Genomic DNA, 21,979 nt, shown 5'->3' on the forward strand with positions numbered 1-21,979 from the left:
ATCGCTGTTGCTATGGCAGAAAAAGCTGCATGCAATTCCAGATCATCAGGCAGTGCGCGTGCTGTGTCACGACGATTGACTATTCCGTGGTAGACTGAGGGAAGGTGCTTCGAGCCATTCTCAAATGTTATCCGTACAAAATCCATATCGTCCAGCAGCTTGCACCACAGGGCGTACGAAGACGTGTTGACTTCGCTCTCCACCTTATCGTAAGGATTGAAGTTGACGAGGGCTGGCCATGGACCATCCTATGGACAGACGAAGCTCATTTCTCTCCGACGTGTGAGGTGAACACACAGATCTGTCGAATGAGTTCCTCTGTATGGTGAATGCGTCAATGTTGTGGCTTCACGGCTACCTTCATCATTGGACCACTCTTTTTTGAACAGGTTGGCGCTCAAGGACCAAAGACGTGCAGTGTGACTGACCTGCGTTACTGCGATATGCGTCGCCAGCATGTCATACCCGCCCTACAAGAGAGAGACGCATTGAATTCAACAGTTTTCATGCAAGATGGGGCCCCACAGCACATCGCTCGTGAAGGTCACCTGCTTCTCTGAAACACATTTGGAAACGATCTAATTATCAGCCAATCGGTTTCAAATGCTTGGCCGGCGCGGTCACCTGTTTGCAATCCCTGTGATTTATGGTTTTGGACTACCTGAAGGACAAAGTTCACCGGGGCACATTCACACATGTGCTGATCTGAAGCGCAGCATATTGAGAGAGGCAGCCAAGATAAATACGGACATGCTTCGTTCTGCTGCGCAGAATGCAATCCCGCGCTTTCAGACTCTTCTAGACAATGATGGGCTCTATAATGAGCCCATTTTGTAACAGTAATGGTACCGGTACGCAATGGTACGATGTACCGTAGCAGCACATTAAAACTGTTTCAGTTGAACTGATACTGCATTATTTCTCTTCTCCATGTCCTTGACGTTAATGCTACCAAGCTTGGTCCTCGTACGGTTTCCGTGTTATAACGTGTTAAATAGGGAAAGTTTAACTAGAACCAACCGGGATAAGCGGCTATCAAATGAAAATGAGACATGGAAACGACTGTGAAGATGCGGATAGGATTCGCGCACTAAGGGTTCCGTAGAAACTTAATTACGTACGTAGACAGTCCGTTCTTAGCGGGAATCGAGAATATTCAGGATTGTCGCTTGTATCGACATGGATACTGCCAAGATATTGGTCCCAGGGATTCCTAGACTTTCGATAATATTTTAATTTCGAGTTTCATGTCGGGTAACAAATGACAAAAGATATATTTTTTTCGTGTATCAGAATCAAAAATTAACTGTTTCCGCTATTTCCTTTCACCTGTACTGTGAAAGCTTACTTTTTGTCAAATTTCATGATTATAGGTCCATGAGAAGTACACTATAGGTTTTGATAAGTAAGTTTTCGGGCATCAAAATATCATACATAAATAGCCGTATCTATTGACTGAAATGATTTAGAACCTTAAAAGTTTTAAAGCGCCAAGGGACCATAGACATATGTGACATACACTTGAATGTCATACGTCTACTCATTCCTGAGAGAAAAGGTTCGAGGCACGGAAACCCTAAACAGTAAGTAAACCATTTATTATTTCAAAAGTAATCGCCATAATTGTTAATATATTTATCCCAATGTGAGACAAGACCATCAATACCTTCGTGGAAAAGTGTTTGCAATTGCCTGCGAAACCGTGAGTGAACTGTAAAACCTCGCTTCTTGACAAATGTCATGATTCTATGTCTATGGGAAGTACCCTATAGGTGCCCGCCATGCTCCCCGCGCAGTCTAACGCGCTGCTTCCCGAGCGGGAAGGCGTGCCGGTCCCCAACACGAATCCGTCCGGCGGATATTGTGGAGGTTCGGTGTGCCGGCCAACCTATGGATGGTTTTAAGGCGGTTTTCCATCTGTCTCGGCGAATGCGGGCTGGTTCCCCTTATTCCACCTCAGTTACACTATGTCGACAATTGCTGCGCAAACACTGTCTCCACGTACGCGTGCACCATAATTACTCTACCACGCTAACATTTAGGGTTACAATCGTCTGGTACGAGACGTTGCCGGAGGGGTCCGCTGGGGGTCGAACCGCACGATAAATTTGGATTCGGTGTGGAGCTGCGGTGGGGTGGGTGGACTGCTGTGGCCGGTTGTGTGGTTGTGAACTACTGAGGGCTAAGGCGGGACGAAGCTTCTCCATCGTTTCTTGATACCCGGTTTAATATATAATACACAATACACACACCCTGTACGTCCTCATGAGTGAGTTTTCGAGTATCAAAATACGTAACGTATGAAGCCTTATATTTTGACTGAACTGGTATAGGGTATCGATGGCCTTGATTGTCTTTCTTCAGCGCTCCAGAAATATCGAAATCGCGTGGGGAGAGATCGCGACTGTATGGAGGAGGTTTACAGGTTTGAAGCGAAACTTCTGCAGCGCACTCGAAAAAATCTTGGCAACGTGTGTGCGGGAATTATCCTGCGACAGAATGATGACGTCCGGGAAGCCCTTGCACATACTACCTACAACCCCGATCTCACCCTATGTAATTTCTTGAAGCCCTGAAGAAAAACATTCGCGGGCGGCGATTTACTTCGGTTGAAGAGGTGCACACCTGCATACAGTCATGGTTCCGTGGGCAGCCGCAAACATATCTCCGTGAAGGAACTGACCGTCTTATCTCACAGTAGGAAAAGTGTATTAACACCTCCGGCGATTACTTTCGTAACAATAAACCGTTTACTTACTGTTTTCCATGTGTCACTTTTTCATTTGACTGCCACTTATACAATCTACCTCAGAACCATCGAACAAGAAACCACTACCGATAACTGGAAAAAAGCACTAGTCACACCCATCTACAAGAAGAGTAGCAGAAGTAATCTACTAATGTGCGGTGTCCTTAACAACTGTTTGTTATAGAATCTTTGAATACAGTTTGAGCTCAAACTTAATGACTTCTCTCCAACAGAATGACTTCCTCCATATCGACCAGCGTGGATTCCGAAAACATTGATCATGCGAAACCCAACTCAATTTTCTCGCCTGACATCCTGAAAGCCATGGATCAAGGCACTCAAATACATGCGCTATATCTCTATTTTTGAAAATATTTGACTCGGTGCCACACTTACGCTTATTATCAAAACTGCGATCGTAGGAGTGAGAGAGAAAATTTGTAAATGGATTGAGAATTTATTGATTAGGACATAGCATGTTATTTATCCTGAATGGAGAGTCATCGACAGATGTAGAAGTGACTACGGCTGTATCCCAGGGCTGTTCTTACTCTTGCTATCCACGTTGTATGTTAATGGCCTTGCAGAGAATATTAAAAGTAATCTCATACTTTTAGCAGATGACAATGAAGTACTGTCTGAATAAAGCTGTCTGTCTCGATAAGAATTCAACATGTTGCAAAAACTGGCAACTAACTTTAAATGTTCAGAAATGAAAAATGCTGCCCTTCACAAAACGAAAGAGCGAGTTATTGTGTGACTCGCTATCAAAGACTCACATTGGAATCGGAAAATTCATACAAATACCTGGGTGTAACACATTGTGGAGACATGAAATGGAACTCCACATAGGCTCTAAACTAAACTCCTCCCGAAAAGACCATGAAGGCCCAACGGTACCGACCGACCGGCGTGGTATCCTCAAACCACAGGCGTCACTGGAAGCGGATATGGTGGGCCATGTGGTCAGCACACCGCTCTCCCGGCAGTATGTCAGTTTCAAATGGTTCAAATGGCTCTGAGCACTATGGGACTCAACTGCTGAGGTCATTAGTCCCCTAGAACTTAGAACCAGTTAAACCTAACTAACCTAAGGACATCACACACATCCATGCCCGAGGCAGGATTCGAACCTGCGACCGTAGCGGTCTCGCGGTTCCAGACTGCAGCGCCAGAACCGCGCGGCCACTTCGGCCGGCCGTATGTCAGTTTACGAGACCGGAGCCGCTACTTCTCAATCAAGTAGCTCCTCCGTTTGCCTCACAAGGGCTGAGTGTACCCCGCTTGCCAACAGCACTCGTCAGACCGGATGGTCACCAATCCAAATGCTAGCCCAGCCCGACAGCGCTGAACTCCGGTGATCTGACGGGAACCGGTGTTACCGCTGCGACAAGGCCGTAGGCAAAGCACTCAACATATTTCGGTTTACTGGCACAACAGTGAGGAAACGCAGTCAGTCCACAAAGGAGATTGATTAAATATTATTCGAGCGACACATCCTAGATTACTACTCGAGTCCCGGGACCCCTACAAAAATGGGACTAACGGGGAAAGGTGAAAGTGTACAGAGAAATGCAGCACGATTGGCCACAGGTTCGTTTGACCCACTGTCGAAGGGACGACGCACTGCGCCAGGAATATTACGTACTACATGGCGCAAAACGCCTGCCCCTAGGAAAACCCGAATTAAACGTGAATTTCAAATAACGTCGTGCTTACAATCCTTTCAGGAGAAGCTGTTATCTCCAAACTGTGTCACTCTTTAAAAGTTTTAGGCAGCTACTGGCTGCTATGTATGTTATTGAGGCTAACGAGAACATCATGATGTTACAGAAATGTTGGAGAACAGAATTGGCAGACACTTGAAGATATGACGCTAACAATACAAAAAAAGCCAATTTTCAAAGCTTCAAGAACCAGCGAAATGTATAACGACCCCTTACATACCGCTTCCATAGAGGTCATGAGGACAGGCTCAGATTAATTACAGTCTGCACAGAGGCATTTAAATAGTCGTTCTTTCCGCGCTGCGTACCTGAATGGATAGGGAAGTATTCATAATAACCGATACAACGGGTAACAACCTCTGCCACGCAATTCACAGTGGTTTTCAGAGTATGGACGCAGATGTAGATCTAGAAAACGTTGGCTAGGGAAAGCGTCTTGCGCGCGAAAGTGGCAGGAGTCGGTTACGAGCTGTCGCACTGAGCGGACGTGGCCTTGGGTTCCGAGATATGATGCAGATTGGTATTAAAGCTCACAAAAGCACTAGCAGGGCTTAGAATTGGGACAATAACTGGTTGAATGGATTCACTAGCAATGGTCGCCTACTGAAAATCTTCAGATTCACACAACCCGAATATAAAGACTTCACAATTGCACAGGTCACACCAGTACACAGGAAAGGAAATCCAGGTAACCTGCTGAATTATATCTTCACATAATTGAAATCAATTTCCAACTCGATTCTGAAACAGATATTGTGTTCCAAAAATATCAAATGCTCCGAAGAACACGATTTATTGACACCTAATCAGCATGTACTCACAAAATATCGTTTTTGTGAACCAAACTTGCTCTTTATTTGCACGAAGTGATGAGTGGTGGCGACAATAGTTCTCAAGGTGATTCGATAACTTTAATTTCCAGAAGGGTTTTGGAACAGTTCTTCACAAGCAGCTTGTAATCATATTGCGTTCCTCTGAATCACAGTGTTAGATATGCCGTTGGATTCGCGATTTCGTATCACAAAAGACACATTTCGTAGTAACTGACAACAAGTCGTACAGCGAAACAGAAGCTATGACCGAGATTCCACAAGGAAACTTCATATGCTTTCTGTTGTTCTCTATCTACCTAAACGTTTTAGGAGACATTCTGAACAGCCCTCGCAGAATTTTTACCGTCTAGCGTTCATCAGAAGATCTAGACGTATCTCACAATTATTTACCTAAAGAATTGCATGGTTATGGAAGTTGCACCTGACGCTGAGCATTAAAAATTATGAGGTGCTTCAACTGAAATAATAAAATATTGCTGCTTGCATCGCGAAAGAATCCAGAATACGTTGTGTGCAGAAGTGGACTGGCGAAATAATGAACGACGAGACATCAAGACAAGGGCCATTGGCGGCACGTCTCGTGGTAGTTGCTGAGTAAAGCTGTGTTTTCGTTGGAGCAGGAATTTTGCGCCGCGCGAACAGGATACGGTGTTTTCCATCGAATGGGACACAAAACTTTAAATACGTTGCGGAATTTTGTATTCCCAGAAGACGAAACAGCAAGCGTGTTAACTATTCAGTCCACACGTGCAAACAACACGGTTTGGACACTGCTTCAATTAACAGTTCATCTTCCTTGGCAATGACGCGCAATCATAGCTTTTTAGCACACGTAATAGCGATTTGCACACAAATTTTTTTTTACTTGAAGCAACTGCTTTAATAGAACGTATAACGCATTAGACTCGTCAACAACCAGTAGGCGTGTCACGCGTGACGGAAAGTGCTGCCTCATACGCATTGCATTCCGTCGGAAAACAAGTTCATTGTTTCGTCACTGTCGAAAGGACGACGCACTGCGCCAGGAGTATTACGTACTACATGGAGCAAAATGCCTGCCCCTAGGAAAACCCGAATTAGACGTGAATTTCAAATAACGTCGTGCTTATAATCCTTTCAGGAGAAGTGGTTATCTCCGGATTGCGTCACTCTTTAAAAGTTTTAGGCAACTACAGGCTGCTATGTATGTTATTGAGGCTAACGAGAACATCATGAAGATGATCTTTTCGAAAAGAAATGTCTTTCGTGAAAATTTTATTTTACATTTACGGGGGAATTTATCTCCATGTAGGGAACTGCTCGACCAGATAGTGTAATCAGTTATCCATTCTATAATGACTGATCTCTGACTTTGAGCAGGTAATCTGGTTATATCGCATCACGCACATCGATGTGGTGTACCTTTTCGGAATCGCGGAAATGTCTTATTTCATTTGGGGAACGAATATTACATTTTAGTTGAAAAGGGAGCGACATACGTGATAATGTTTAAGAGATCAGGTATGTTTACGAGCGTTTTTCTGGTGCGTGTCATCTTTGAGGAGTCAAGAAACCAGACCGTAATTGGTATACCAGTGAGGTTCCTCTCAGAGTATGCAGACTCAATAGCGCCTTTCTTAGCAATAATATACAACCGCTCACTTGACGAAAGGTCTGTTCCTAAAGACTGGAAAGTAGCACAGCTCAACCAATATCCAAGAAAGGAAATAGTAATAACTCATTAAATTACAGACTCATATCACTGACCTCAATTTGCAGTAGAATTTTGGAGCATATACTGTACTCGAACATTATGAATCACCTTGAAGAAAATTACTTATTTATACATAACCAACACGGATTCAGAAAATATCGCTCTTCTGCTACACAGATAGCTCTTTATTCCCATGAAGTAATGAGTGCTGTCGACAAGGGATCTCAGATCGATTCCATATTCCTAGATTTCCAGAACGCTTTTGATACCGTTCCTCAAAAGCTACTATTAATCAAATTGCGTGCATTCGGAGTATCGTCTCAGTTGTGTGACTGGATTCATGATTTCCTCTCAGAGAGGTCGCAGTTCGTAGTGATAGACGGTAAATCATCGAGTACAACAGAAGTGATATCTGGCATTCCGCAAGGTGGTGTCATAGGCCCTCTGCTGTTCCTGATTTATATAAATGATGTAGGTGATAATCTGAGCAGCCCCCTTAGATAATATGCAGATAATGCTGTAATTTACTGTCTTATTAAATCATCAGACAGTCAATTCCAGTTACAAAATGATCTAGAGAGAATTTCTGTATGGTGCGAAAAGTGGCAATGAGCACTAAACAAAGAAAACTGCGAGGTCATCCACATGGGTACCAAAAGAAATCCGATAAATTTTGGGTAAACGATAAATCGCACAAATCTAAGGGCTGTCAATTCGACTAAACACCTAGAAACTACAATTGCAAGCAACTTAAATTGGAAAGACCACATAGATCATATTGTGACGAAGGCGAAACAAAGACGGCGCTTTGTTGGCAGAACACTTAGAAGACGCGACAAACCCGCTAGAGACAGCCTACATTACACTTGTCCGTCCTCTGCTGGAATATTGCTGCGCGGTATGAGATCCTTACCAGGTAAGATTGACGGAGGACATCGAAAAACTGCAAAGAAGCGCAGCTCGATTAGTGTTATCGCGCAATAGGGGTGAGAGTGTCACTGGTATGATACGCGAGTTGGGGTGGCAGTCACTGAAACAATGGCGGTTTCCTTTGCAGCGAGATCTATTTACGAAATTTCGATCACCAACTTTCTCTTCCTAATGTGTAAATATTTTGTTGACACCCACCTACGTAGGGAGAAATGACCATCATAAGAAAATAAGAGAAATCAGAGCTCGAACGGAAAGATTTAGGTGTTCCTTTTTCCCACGCGGCATTCGAGACTTGAATGGTAGAGAAGTAGTATGAAAATGGTTCGATGAACACTCTACCAAGCACTTAAATGTGAATTGCAGGGTAACCATGTAGATGTAGATGTAGATTAGGAGAAAAATTTATTTTCGCTCTTTGAAGATATTACGTTTTCTATTTCCCTTATTTTCTGATTATTCGTTTCACCGCTACATTTTCAAAAGCCAGACACTGCGATTGTGCTTCCCTATTGCGGCGGAAGACACACGGGTGGAAAGCTAAATTTTTTTTTTTTGGTTGGTTGCATCAGTTGTCATTACTGACGAACAGTCCCAGTGTTTGTCAGTTAAGTTTTCGTAAAGCAGCTGCGTTAATAACTCCAGTCTATGTAAAGCTCCAACAGAGCGCACTTGTTACTGCAGCACGCTGCCACTGTTGTAATGCTGCAATAAGCGCCTTTTGATCGGTGAAGGATGGCAACTTCGTACTCTACGTTTTTAGTGCCCAGTTCTTGCACGTTGTCTCTGGTTAGCAACAGTTAGATGATAGACTGAGCTAATGAGTGAACTAGTTGGCGACCATATGATGTGTCCACGCCATCCGAGTCTCCATTCTTGCATCTTCTCATTGACTGGAGTCACTCCAGCTAGTTGTCGGACCGTTGTATTCTTGATACGGTTAGGCAGTGAAATAGGGAAATGCCTAATGATCTTCTCTGTAACTGCATTACCATGGCGTTTAGTGAGTGCTGAGCACGTCTAAGTGTGTTCCAGCTCTCGGTATACTGCAACTGGTCTCACCAATGTGCGGCATATCTTTGATTTTAGGTGGTTAGGCACCTTCTTATCATGAAGAATACCAGTCACGTCTCTGAATCTTATCCAGGTCCATTTTTATTCCTGCTGTCACGTTCTCATTTACATTGCCACAACTCTGTAGTCAAGAACATATATGTCGGAATGTGTCCACACTAGTAACAAAAGTTCCATCAACTTTTACAGTTCCAGGAGATGGAATAGTTTCGCAGTATTCAGCGTTCTGGATGTTTAAACGGAGGCCAGTTCTTTCAAAATGATCATGGACTTTAATTCAAGATCCTCCCTGATATCCACCGCAAACAATACGTAATCAACAAGAAACAATGGAAAGTAAATGTTGCTCAGCGATTTTGGCAGCATAGCATTGGCAACCACATGTTGCAAAAAACGAAAACGCAAATGAATGAAACATGAGATATGAGCAATTTATGTAAATTTATCAGCATGGAAACGTAACAGTTGTGAAGGGCAACAATACTATTCCATTTACGCATTTCGTCTTGTTCATACTTGTTACCCCAGTAGCTGAGTGGCCGGCACGGTACCTCAGCGTGTTCGGTCAGAGGGTTAGCTGCCCTCTGTAATAAAAAAACTGAGTTAATGGATCAACTACGAACTGGAACGGGTGTTTTGCGACGTCCGCCCCGAGCAAATACAACGAACGAAAACGAACAAAATGAGATTAAAAAAAAAAATGGTCAGCGCGACGGACTGTCAATCCTGAGGGCCCGGGTTCGATTCCCGGCTGAGACGAAGATTTTCTCCGCTCAGAGACTGTTATGTTTTCCTAATCATCATCATTTCATCCCCATCGGTACGCAAGTCTTGCGCCTGGCGAACGGTCTACCCGACGGGAGGCCCTAGTCAAACGACATTTTATTTATTTACCATTAGGCTGATTGTGGGAATCTACATCCGCAAATATTATGAAAAAAGCGACTAACCAGAAAGCAACTAAAACCCACCTGTAAGAAAGAATGGTTGTATCTTTAAACTGTTAACGAAATTACGATCTGGCTTTAATGACTCCTCAAATTAGACACTCGGCGAAAAGTGCTCGAAGAAGTACGCTTTCTCTTAAATATTACCGCGTATGTCACCCACTTTTCAAATAAAATAAATGTACACATTTCCAATTTTTCCCGCAAGGTACAATACATCGACGTCGATCATTCACTTTAAGCGAAACGTGAGTTATAAGTCAGAGATCAATCATTGTGAAATGGGTAGCAGTACCAGTCTCGTGTTTAACCATCTGTCCTCACAGCGCTTGTTTGTTGTGGTGTTGCAGCTGGTGGCTATCCAGGGGTTCTGCAAGTCGACGCGGGAGTACTGCCCGCCGGGCGTGCCGGGCTCTCCTGGTCCTCAGGGGCCGCCCGGACTGCACGGCCAGCCCGGCGCCAAGGGCGACCGCGGAGAGCGGGGGTTCCCCGGCGAGCCCGGCTCCAGGGGACTCCCCGGTGTGGCGGGGCTGCCCGGTCCCCGCGGCCCCAAGGGCGAACTCGGCTATCCTGGTGAGTAAGCGCCTCATCCTGCTCTCTGTCTACGCTATGTCATAACATGCCCTGTCCAATCATATATCAACTTTTGATTACCCTGACCTTTCCCATTATTATTATATTTGTAGATCGGTAACTGATAAATTATTTCTTTTGGAAATAGTAGCTTCATAGCATCACTTTTTATTTTATGTATTTATACCTCATTTCTTTGTAACTAGTTTCGGGGTAGTAATCTTATTCTCAGGCACTCCTTCTAATAATTGGTCAATCTGATTGGTCAAACTGATGATTTCTTTTAAACTGTGCAGTACTCATAGTGTGACAGTAGTTTTCTACAGTTGTTTGTTGCAATGGCTATACAGGATGGTCCACTGATCGTGACCAGGCCAAATCTCTCACGAAATAAGCATCATACGAAAAAACCACAAAGTACGAAACTCGTCTAGGTTGAAGGGGGAAACCAGATGGCGCTATGGTTGGCCCGCTAGATGGCGCGGCCATCGGTCAAACGGATATCAACTGCGTTTCTTAAAAATAGGAATCCCCATTTTTCTTACACATTCGTGTACTACGTAAAGAAATATGAATGTTTTAGTTGGACCACTTTTATCGCTTTGTGATAGATGGCGCTGTAATAGTCACAAACGTATAAATACGTGGTATCACGTAACATTCCGCCAGTGCGGACGGTATTTCCTTCGTGATACATTACCCGTGTTAAAATGGACCGTTTACCACTTGCGGAAAAGGTCGATATCGTGTTGATGTATGGCTATTGTGATAAAAATGCCCAACGGTTGTGTGCTATGTATACTGCTCGGTATCCAGGACGACATCATCCAAGTGCCCGGAGCCTCCGCCGGATAGTTACGTTATTTAAGGAAACAGAAAGTGTTCAGCCACATTTGAAACGTCAGACACGACCTGCAACAAATGATGATGCCCAAGTAGGTGTTTTAGCTGCTGTCACGGCTAATCCGCACATCAGTAGCAGACAAATTGCGCGAGAATGGAGAATCTCAAAAACGTCGGTGTTGAGAACGCTACATCAAAATCGATTGCACCCGTACCGTATTTCTATGCACTAGGAATTGCATGGTGACGACTTTGAACGTCGTATACAGTTCTCCCGTTAGGCACAAGAGAAATTACGGGACGATGACAGATTTTTGCACGCGTTCTATTTAGCGACGAAGCGTCATTCACCAACAGCGGTAACCTAAACTGGCATAATATGCACTATTGGGCAACGTAAAATCCACGATGGCTGCGACAAGTGGAACATCAGCGACCTTGGCGGGTTAATGTACGGTGCGGCATTTTGGAAGGAAGGATAATTGGCCCCCATTTTATCGATGGAAATCTAAATAGTGCAATGTATGCTGATTTCCTATGTAATGTTTCACTGCATGACAGAATGTCGATGTACTTCCAATATGATGGATGTCCGGCACATAGTTCACCCGCGATTTAAGCGGTATTGAATAGCATATTTCATGACAGGTGGATTGGTCGTCGAAGCACCATACCATGGCCCGCAAGTTCACCGTATCTGACGTCCCCGGATTTCTTTCTGTGGGGAAAGTTGAAGGATATTTGCTATCGTGATCCACCGACAACGCCTAACAACACGTGTCAGCGCATTGTCATTGCATGTGCGAACATTTACGGAAGGCGAACTGCTCGCTATAGAGAGGAATGTCGTTACACGTATTGCCAAATGCATTGAGGTTGACGGACATCATTTTGAGCATTTATTGCATTAATGTGGTATTGACAGGTAATCACGCTGTAACAGCATGCGTTCTCAGAAATGATAAGTTCACAATGGTACATGTATCACACTGGAACGACCGAAATAAAATGTTCAAACGTACCTACGTTCTGTATTTTAATTTAAAAACCTACCTGTTACCAACAGTTCGTCTAAAATTGTGAGCCATACGTTTGTGACTTACAGCGCCATCTATCACACATCGAAAAAAGTGGTCCAACTAAAACATTCATATTTCTTTACGTACTACACGAATATGTAATAAAAACTGAGGGTTCCTATTTAAAAAAACGCAGTTGATATCCGTTTGACCTGTGGCAGCGCCATCTAGAGGGCCAACCACAGCGTCATATGGTTTCCCCCTTCAAGCTAGACAAGTTTCTTTCTTTGTAATTTTTTCTTTTTACCGCTTATTTTGTGAGATATTTGGCCCGGTCACAATCAATGGACCACCCTGTATAGGCATCTTTCACTTGCTTATGCTCAGAAATTGCCCTTGCTACCCTTCTTTTCATAGCTTGCACTTGGCTTGAAGTCACGGAGGTTTCAACGTAAACTTGTAGGGCCTGAAAGTCGACAGCATCAACTGATTGTCACAGAGAGATACTATTTGCCTTGTTGCTAAGTTCTTTGCATTCTGTTGCGGGCTGTATTCTAACCTAGTGGCATTTAATAGAGCGAAATTTTCTGTATGTTAAAGGTGTCTATTAACGATGTGTTTGTGCATTCACTTTGCATCAGTGCATCATCCAAAAATCCTACCACTTGTGATATTTACTCTGGAAGACATGTAGAAGCCCATATGATCGTCTTTTGTTCAACTTACATGAACTTGACACATAGAAAACACTGTAAGATATCTAAATTTCACTTAAGTAGTGTTATGGACACTTTATCACTAAATAGTGGCAGTACATAGAAGAAGCATTATTGAATAACAGAATTTTCTGTTTCTAATGTTAGTTTTGTGATTGTTACTGACGGATATAGGGAACTGTTCTTTCCACAACTGTGATAGTTAGAATTAGGTACAGCTGCAGGTACTTTGTACTAAAATTATTATACAGCACAAGTAACCATTGTACATCCATGTTTAGAGGTTTGACAGCTCTCGAAAGGTTCGCTACCGATAAGAAGGCTCATGTTTTTTTCCAAGCAGGAGCCATACAATCATGATTTTCTGAGAGGTAGCAGCACTGCTTGTCATGAGATCACACAAAATCGAATAAGAGAAATTGGAGATAACATTGGCCTAAATGGAAGTGTAACAAACACGGATATATACACTCTCTGCGTGGTGAACGGTGGATAATAAATAAACTCCTCCCCCTATCACAAAGTGATGCGTGATGCCAGTCAGTAGCATCAGAAGCACAAGCACAAACAACATCGTTTGGTTGCAAATGTGCCCGTAATGACACACTGTGAGATGACACAGTCAAATTCCCGTTATGTTTTCAACAAGCGTCGACTGCAGTTTCTCTGTATTTGGAGTACAAAAGAGCACGGCGTACATATTTCTGTAAAACTGTGCAAATTATACTGTGCCTACCTAGACGAGGACTCAATCAATCCATTAGCCACGTGAAGCTCATGTTTGTCGCGCCAGCACTGATTATTTTACTGAAAGCCAGATGGCAGAATGAAAGTAAAAACTGAAGATCAATATCGACTCATCCCAAGCCCTAGAAACTTACGTGCGCAAACGCGTGGCTTGGCTCCGATCACTCAGATTAGATGCAGTTTTCTGTAGTGTAGACGTTATCCCTTTCTCTGTGTTATCTCGGGAAATCATGGTTCGACGGACGGTCCAGCACATATTTTCACTGTCATCATTCCATTATACAGATGACAGTTGTCCGTATTCGCAACTGCGAACGAATTCCATGTATGGAATTATATTTCTCGACTGGATAAAATGTAGCAAAACCAGTCGCATTAGACGTATCTAGAAGCTGCAACAAATGGTTTTGTAGTGTCAGGTTTAATTAGCTATTAAAAACCTGAAATATTTGGAATTAAATTTGATATATTTTCGCGTCTTGGTTGCAAGTTAACCACCAAGTCTGTACTAATGTGAAGTTACAGTGCCGAGATTCTGTCGCAATCACAGTCACTCTAAACAACCAGCTTATACACGCATTAAAAAGAGTTTTGCATCACCCCGGTTCCCAGAACTCCTGAATATAGAGTTGACTGTGGATATTGGCACAGTCCCTTTGACTGTTCAGAGGTGTCACTAAACCCGCCGAAACATGAAAAGAACCATGCATGAGCAACGCCTATTAGACGGAGCCGATCAGTTCCCGTCATTCCACCAGGAAGAAGGTACACGGCTCGTGTTGTCTGTAGTTCAACCATGCCTAGACCGTCAATACCGCGGTTCGATCGCGTCCGCATTGTTACATCGCGACAGGAAGGGCTCTCAACAAGGGAAGTGTCCAGGCGTCTCGGAGTGAAAGCGATGTTGTTCTGACACGGAGGAAATACAGAGAGACAGGCACTGCCGATGACATGCCTCGTTGAGGCCACCCAAGGGCTACTACTGCAGTGGATGAGCGCTACCTACGGATAGCACGATGGGGGGGGGGGGGGGGGCGAATAGTCGTCCATGAATTCGAATACCTCGCCAGTATGCTGCCGATATGGGATATGGTTGCACTTTCGGTCGGAGGATGGCATTCATGTATCGTTCAGCCGTTACGGCGCCTTCCATGACCACCAGCTACGTACGTCGGAACCACATAATGCCATCCCAAAACAGCGGAGAATCTCCACCTTGCTACACTCGCTGGAGAGTGTTTCTAAGGCGTTCAGACTGACCGGGTTGCCTCCTAACAAGTCCCCGACGATTGTCTGGTTGAAGGTATATGCGACACTCATCGGTGAAGAGAATTTGATGTCAATCCTGAGCGGTCCATTCGGCATGTTGTTGGCCCTATCTGTACCGCGCTGCACGGTGTCGTGGATGCAAAGATGGACCTCGCTATGGACGTCGGGAGTGAAGTTGCGCATCATGCAGCCTATTGCGCATAGTTCGAGTCGTAACATGACGTCCTGTGGCTGCACAAAAAACAATATTCAACATGGTGGCGTTGCTGTCAGGGTTCCTCCGAGCCATAATCCGTAGGCAGCGAGCGAGCAATGTCATCGACAGTTCCTGTCTGTTTGTATTTCCTCCATGTCCGAACAACATCGCTTTCACTCCGAGACACCTAGACACTTCCCTTGTTGAGAGCGCTTCCTGTCACAAAGTAACAATGCGGACGCGATCGAACCGCGGTATTGGCCGTCTAGGCATGGTTGAATTACAGACAACACGAGCCGCATACCTCCTTGCTGGTGGAATGACTGGAAGTGATCGGCTGTCGGACCCCCCTCCGTCTAATAGGAGTTGCTCATGCATGGTTGTTTTCATGTTTCGGAGGGTTTAGTGACACCTCTGAACAGTCAAAGGGACTGTGTCTGTGATTCAATATCCACAGTCAACGTCTATATTCAGGAGATCTGGGAACTGGGGTGATGAAAAACTTTTTTTGATGTGTGTTGTTCTCCTGCACTATGTCATTGAAACGAATGTTAATTTTGCTAATCTGTCTTCGGTTCGACGACTCCAGAAAAATGGATGGTAGACTGAAAACCGATCCTACAGTTGCAGTTTCGCACTATTTAATTCACTTGTAAGGAACAGTCACGCCTACTGCTGCTTTGAAGAAAACTTCTGTACTGGCGAAATGTTGCTAGATTTCATGGACGATGCAGATTTAAAGTGTAAATGGTATCAAAATTTTGAATTCAAAATCATGATATTATGTGACACCAGAACACATTATCTCCTAGCTGCCCACGTATGTACTGACAAAGGCAGCGAAGGGATGGGACTGTCGTCTGAGAAGAAGAAATTATTGATACCATCACAGAATTTAATTTGACTGTCAAAACCTGTCGAAGGTACTTGAAGATATATCAGCTCAGTAGAAGTTGTTTACGAACTGAAAAACGGGAGCTAATTTATGTATTCAATATAATGAAAAATTTAAGGACAATTCCATTAATACTGTTGCCGCTGCAGAATCGTCAATCGGACTGAAAAACGGAACCTAATTTATGTAGGCAATCTGAAGAAAAATAAAAGGATATTTCCATTAATTTTCTTGCCACAACAGAATCGTAAAGATTGATTTACTACAGACAAGCCACTTGTTTCACATGTGCCCAAAAAAAGTAAGACAGTTGTGTTAATTTCATCTATGCATCGTTGTAAATGCCCTAACAATAAGACAGGTAGGGGAGAGCGGGGCATGTTGAGACAAATTTCAGATTTTATTTTTTACATTTTTTGTTTTAATTTTGTTTTAATTGGGAAAATTATGATATTATACTTCAATTAGCTGTGCACTTTTCTATGGTATTGACGCTTTGATTAACCACATATATCTCCCAAAATTGAAATATTTGTTTAATGCTGCAAAGTGTATCAATGTTCCCCACATGGGGGCAAGTTGATACTAGCGAGAGGCAAGTTGATACAAATGTTTAAATAATAAGCTAATTGACAATAAGGTGGCAAATAATTACTCAATAGATAATCGAAAAAAATTATTAAGCAGAATATGTTACAAAGGTAACGTAAGACATATCATTAACTTATTTTAAACACACAGATCATGAGATTGTGTCCATAACCTACTCAGAATCACTGATTACAAAGTTAGATGTACAGTGAATACAAGTGTACATCTTACAGTGTTTACCACATTCTACATGGGCCCACTCTTTGCAAGAAATGGACTGTATCCAGTCCTGACCTGGCTTGGATTCGGAGAATGGCTCCAAACATATGAGACACAAGGCGTCGTTCTCTTGCTGAGACTCTGGTGCAATCTTCATTTTATTCTTTGGGACGCATTTCTTTTTCTTCATCTTGTTCTTCTCTTTAGTCTGACTCTCTATCGTTTTAAAAAGTCTTCTTTGGGCGTTTTCTGACTTGGCTACCATTTTAGCTTCCTTTTCTTTTGCTTCCTCTTCCAGTCTCTCCTTTACTGGTGTGCTAGTAAGGATAGCGGATTTTAAAGGTCTCTTCCCTTTTTTGATATTTTCTCGCTCTCCAACATTTGGGTTGGTGCGGATGTCTTGAGGGCTCACAGTGAATACATCTAGAGAAACATCCTTACTTGTAGATGGAACTGCAGTTGTAGTCTCAGTTCGGTTCACTTTGGACTGTAGACCATCAGCGCTGCTTGTCCCAGCCTGAGAAGTCTTGACAGTGCTGTCTTGTGAAGTCATCTCTCTATCCGTGACTGCGCTGGACAAGAAGTCATCATCAGTAAACACTTCTCTGTTGTATGGCGCAATTCCTGTTGCTTGAAATCCAGATATAATATTTGTGGGATTTATTGCTCTAGGTAGTGCCATCTTTACTATGCCAGGAATTTCGTAGATTGTTACAGTTTTCCCTGGATTGTTGATCATCCAGTCGTCGACTGAAGCGAAGTAAAATTTCTTGAAAGTCCCATAAACTGACCTGTCAAGCGGTTGCAGGCGGTGGGAAGTGTGTGGGGGAAGCGACAACATGACGATACCATTTTCTTTGCAAAAGTTGTTACGTTGCCGTGAAAATGTTTAATGAACTTCGAAAACGATTCAGATGTGATACATCCTGGTGGTCCGTTAATGATGAAGTGATCCTTGAAGAATGCTCTCGGAAACATGAACATCGAAGGAACTGAGTTGCCGATGGCACTGACAGCCAATACCACAGTGACAGCCATCCCCCTTTCCGCTGGCGCAGCTTTCCCTACTTGGCGTACTCCTTCCTGAGCAACGATTTTGTTTGGTCTCTGAACTGTTTGCACACCGGTCTCGTCGACATTCCAAATATCCTTAGGTTCAAATTTGTATTTATCTAAAGTACTCTTTAAATTGTCAAAAAATAGACCAACATTGGCTTTATGAAAACTGGTAGCGCGACTAAGGGTCGTAGCCTCAGGCTCCCTAATTAATAGTCGAGGGTGTCTTTTCATAAATTAGCTAAACCAGTCCTTTGTAGCCATTTTATGGTTAATCCATGAATCAGGCAATGTAATGATATTCCTATTAGCAATAGCAAGTTCGTAAGCTAAAACTTTGATGTTTTGTGGTGTAAGTCCGTAGTAGATTTTAGAAGAGTGTATTATAAACTCTTCGAGTTGGATTCTAATTGGTCTGGAAAATTTTTTCTTGGTTTGCCATACCCCATTGTAGCCGTTTCACCTTGCGATTCATCTTTTTTTCTTATAGATCTAAACAATGTCATTTTGTCGATCTCGAAGGCTACAGCTGCTTCCCTTAAAGACATGGTTTTGGTCTTGACGGCTTCATAGGCTTTTTCAAAGATCTCATTCGGGACTTTCCCTCGATCTGTCTTCCTAGTATAATTCCGCACCATGTTTCTGTAAGAAAAGACAAAACTCTAATTTTTACAATATTGGGGTACGTTCATACAGTGTATCAATTTGCCCCAGCTACGCGTATCATCTTGCCCCATGAATAAGTGTCTCGTAAGTCAAACTTAAGTCTCTAAAATATAAAGTCTAGAAAGATGAAACTATCATGAAATTCTTAGAAAGAAGCAGGCGTTTAACAGTGCCAACAGTGAACTTCCTGAAGAATATCCTCTTGCTGGTACGCCAACTCAAACACACTAGCCAACAATTACTTTCTACTCATGAAAACACAATTTCAACAATAAAAACGCGTAGAGTACTCTGTTGACGCCGTGTGGCACTGCGTCACGGTAAACAACAGCCTCTACTCACCCATGTCCGCCCTGCGCATGCGTGTTAGCTCACAGTCCCATTGTACCCACTTGCCCACTTATCCACTTTCCCCACTCTCTCCTAAGCCTGAAATCATGCTTTTTTATAATCTAACAAACCAGTATGTCGACGAATTAGATCCAAACTGTATGAACATTTCAAATAGTAGGTACACCTCTCGTTGGCCAATGGCAGTGTTCTTCAGAATTCTAAACATTGCTGTCGTAAATTAGCATGTACTTCTGTCAGCCTTCAGCGACAATAAATACCTCTCAAGATTTGATTTCCTACAAGGTCTTTCAAGACAACTGTGCGACATGTATCTAAATGAAAGGTTACTCATTGCAAGCTACCTAGAGAACTCAGAGGTTCAGTTGCCTTCCATAGTGCAGAAGATTGGTCCAACGAAACTAAAGGGGTATTTACTGTGTCCTCAAACATTGTATAAGAAGACTGAAGTGGCCTGTATATACAGGCATCCTGCAGGCGCTCAATCTGCTTCGAATGTGTGGATGAATGAAAAATTGCTTAAGTTCAGCGTTTGCGAAATTGCCTACAGTTGAAGCTTACATGATAAACTTCCTTTAGTTTTATATTTCGGACACTAATGCTCATAACTGCACTTCTCCTAATTATCTTCAATGTACTTTAAAGTTTTATAAGTAGTTAACAGATTCAATGCAATTTGAAGCTGTTGCCATAACGAGACATTAGTTTTCAAACAAGCCATTGTTATGTTTTGATTTGGTAAAGATGTTTTGATGTCAAAAAATAGTAAACAGCAATCGGAATAACCTGTAGTCATTACTTTATATTTCTGTCCAATTGCCTATTTAGAAAATGCAGTAGGAATACGGAGTATGTAAATATCCCATGACACAGTTTATTTTGTAAAACATTGTCACCGACTGAGAGTTAAGGACACTATCAGAAGTTGCTTCCTTCAGACAGAAGTATGGAATATAAGCTGCTGTATGATTACAGATTTTTGATGCGATGCAAGCGGCAGAGGCACCTAGAAAATGCCCAATATGGCGAAATTAGATGATAACTGAATCACGAAATAAAGTGACTATCTCAAAATAAAAACAGCCCAGACAGGAATACTACTTTCCTCAAGACGTCCAGTGAAAATTTCATGTTCGACCTCACTGAGCTCTTCTAGTTAGCCGAACCTACTGTTGCTGCTTCTCAACTGATAACACAATGCTTCCCACCTGCTTTCGTACCGGCGGGTCCGCCTGTCGTGATATCTCGTGGCCAATGTGCGTTACATAATTGGGGGGGGGGGGGAATCTGGATACTTTTTAATCACATAAAGTAAATGAAAGGATAAAATATACCAATATAGAAAATGATGTGGTAAAAGTGAATTCATGCCTAAAACGTAAGACTGAAAGGAAATGCAAAGTTGTAGAAAAGTACTTGGTCGTGGGGTAGATAGACACAGCTCAGAGAAAACTTGAATTAATCATTTTAGAAATAAGAACCTGAGGTATGAACGTCAGCAGACAGCAGGCCACTACTAAACAGAGAAGGAAAGGCTCAAAACTGGCAGGATATGGAAGGGGTATACAAAGGAAATAAACGTGGAGACTGGATGAAGATGACATGGGAGATGTGATCCAGAAGAATTTGACAGAGCACCGAATGAAGTCAAAAAAGCCTCCTGTAGTAGGAGGCATTGCTGGTTGCTATTTTATAGCAAGGACACAGCACAGTGTTTAAGAGAATGAACAGGGAACAATTATAATCTGAGATAATGACAAAAGTTCTTCGATTAAGAAGGACTTAAGGCATGCATTCTTTCTTCCCTACAGTACAACATAAACAAATATCACAAACGATCATAGCAATAACGTAGCTTGTCTTATTTGGGTGATAGTTAAAACTTTACCGATCCCTCATATTACTCGTATTTCCCGCAGCTTATAGCTGTTTCAAGTATCGTACACCAACTTGTGATTTCTGCATAACTGGTGTTATGTTGCAACCACAATGATACTGATATGATGTGTTCTGCTTGCAGAAGTGTCACACGTGTACGTTGCTGTTACACGTGTATCTGTCGGCCTGTTGCAGGTCCTCCCGGACTGGACGGCCGAGACGGAGTGCCCGGAGAGCCGGGCCTGGACGGGCTGCCCGGCCGCAACGGGCTGGACGGGGTGCCCGGCAGGCCGGGCACGGACGGGGTGCCGGGGACGCCGGGCACGCCAGGCAGGAACGGCACGGACGGTGCGGCACTAGCATACAGCAAACAGCACGCCGTACACAGCAGACAGCAAACAATAAACAGTAAACAGCAAACACCACAAGCATACAGCACTGTCCGAACAGACAGCAAACAGCATACAGCAGACAACAAACAGCATACAACAAACAGCAAACAGCAGACAGTAGGCAGCATACAGTAAACAGCAGACAGCAGACAGCAAACAGCATACACTATACAGCAAATGGTGTACATGAAACAGAAGACAGCACACAACATGCAGCAAACAGCATACAGCACACAGCAGAGACGCACAGTTATAGTTATAATATCTATTTTGTGTTTGGGATACAAGGAGCATTTCAAAAACTGCAGGCTAAATTACAGATGCTACACTGGGGTGTGATATGTCTGCTCCAATCGTAATTTCTGTTTTTTGTTTGTTATACAATGGGCATTTCCGAAGCTGGCGGCTCAGTCACAGTAGGCCAACATTAGTTTTTCATCACTTTTTGTATCGTGCACGTCCCACTGCTCCTACTTGATACATATTAAGTTAAAAGCGAAAACTGGCACTTGTGGAACTATACAATACTAGAAGCAAAAAACTTCTCGTAAAAATCAGCCTCAGAACGGCTCAAATTACACCCATGGATTACCGTAACGAGAAAGGGGAAGAATA

General features: G+C 43.1%; 1 protein-coding gene across 1 annotated transcript in view; it reads left to right on the top strand.

Annotated features, from left to right (window-relative positions):
* The window catches only part of LOC126263277 (uncharacterized), an 881,511-nt gene that overhangs the window by 443,310 nt on the left and 416,222 nt on the right, over positions 1–21,979 (top strand). Inside the window, exons 3-4 of the mRNA XM_049960363.1 lie at positions 10,304–10,526; positions 21,168–21,320. Of these exons, the coding sequence (XP_049816320.1) occupies positions 10,304–10,526; positions 21,168–21,320 (376 nt within the window). The remainder of the gene's footprint in view (positions 1–10,303; positions 10,527–21,167; positions 21,321–21,979) is intronic.

The sequence above is a fragment of the Schistocerca nitens genome, chromosome 6 (assembly GCF_023898315.1).
Source record: "Schistocerca nitens isolate TAMUIC-IGC-003100 chromosome 6, iqSchNite1.1, whole genome shotgun sequence".
Lineage (NCBI taxonomy): Eukaryota > Metazoa > Arthropoda > Insecta > Orthoptera > Acrididae > Schistocerca > Schistocerca nitens.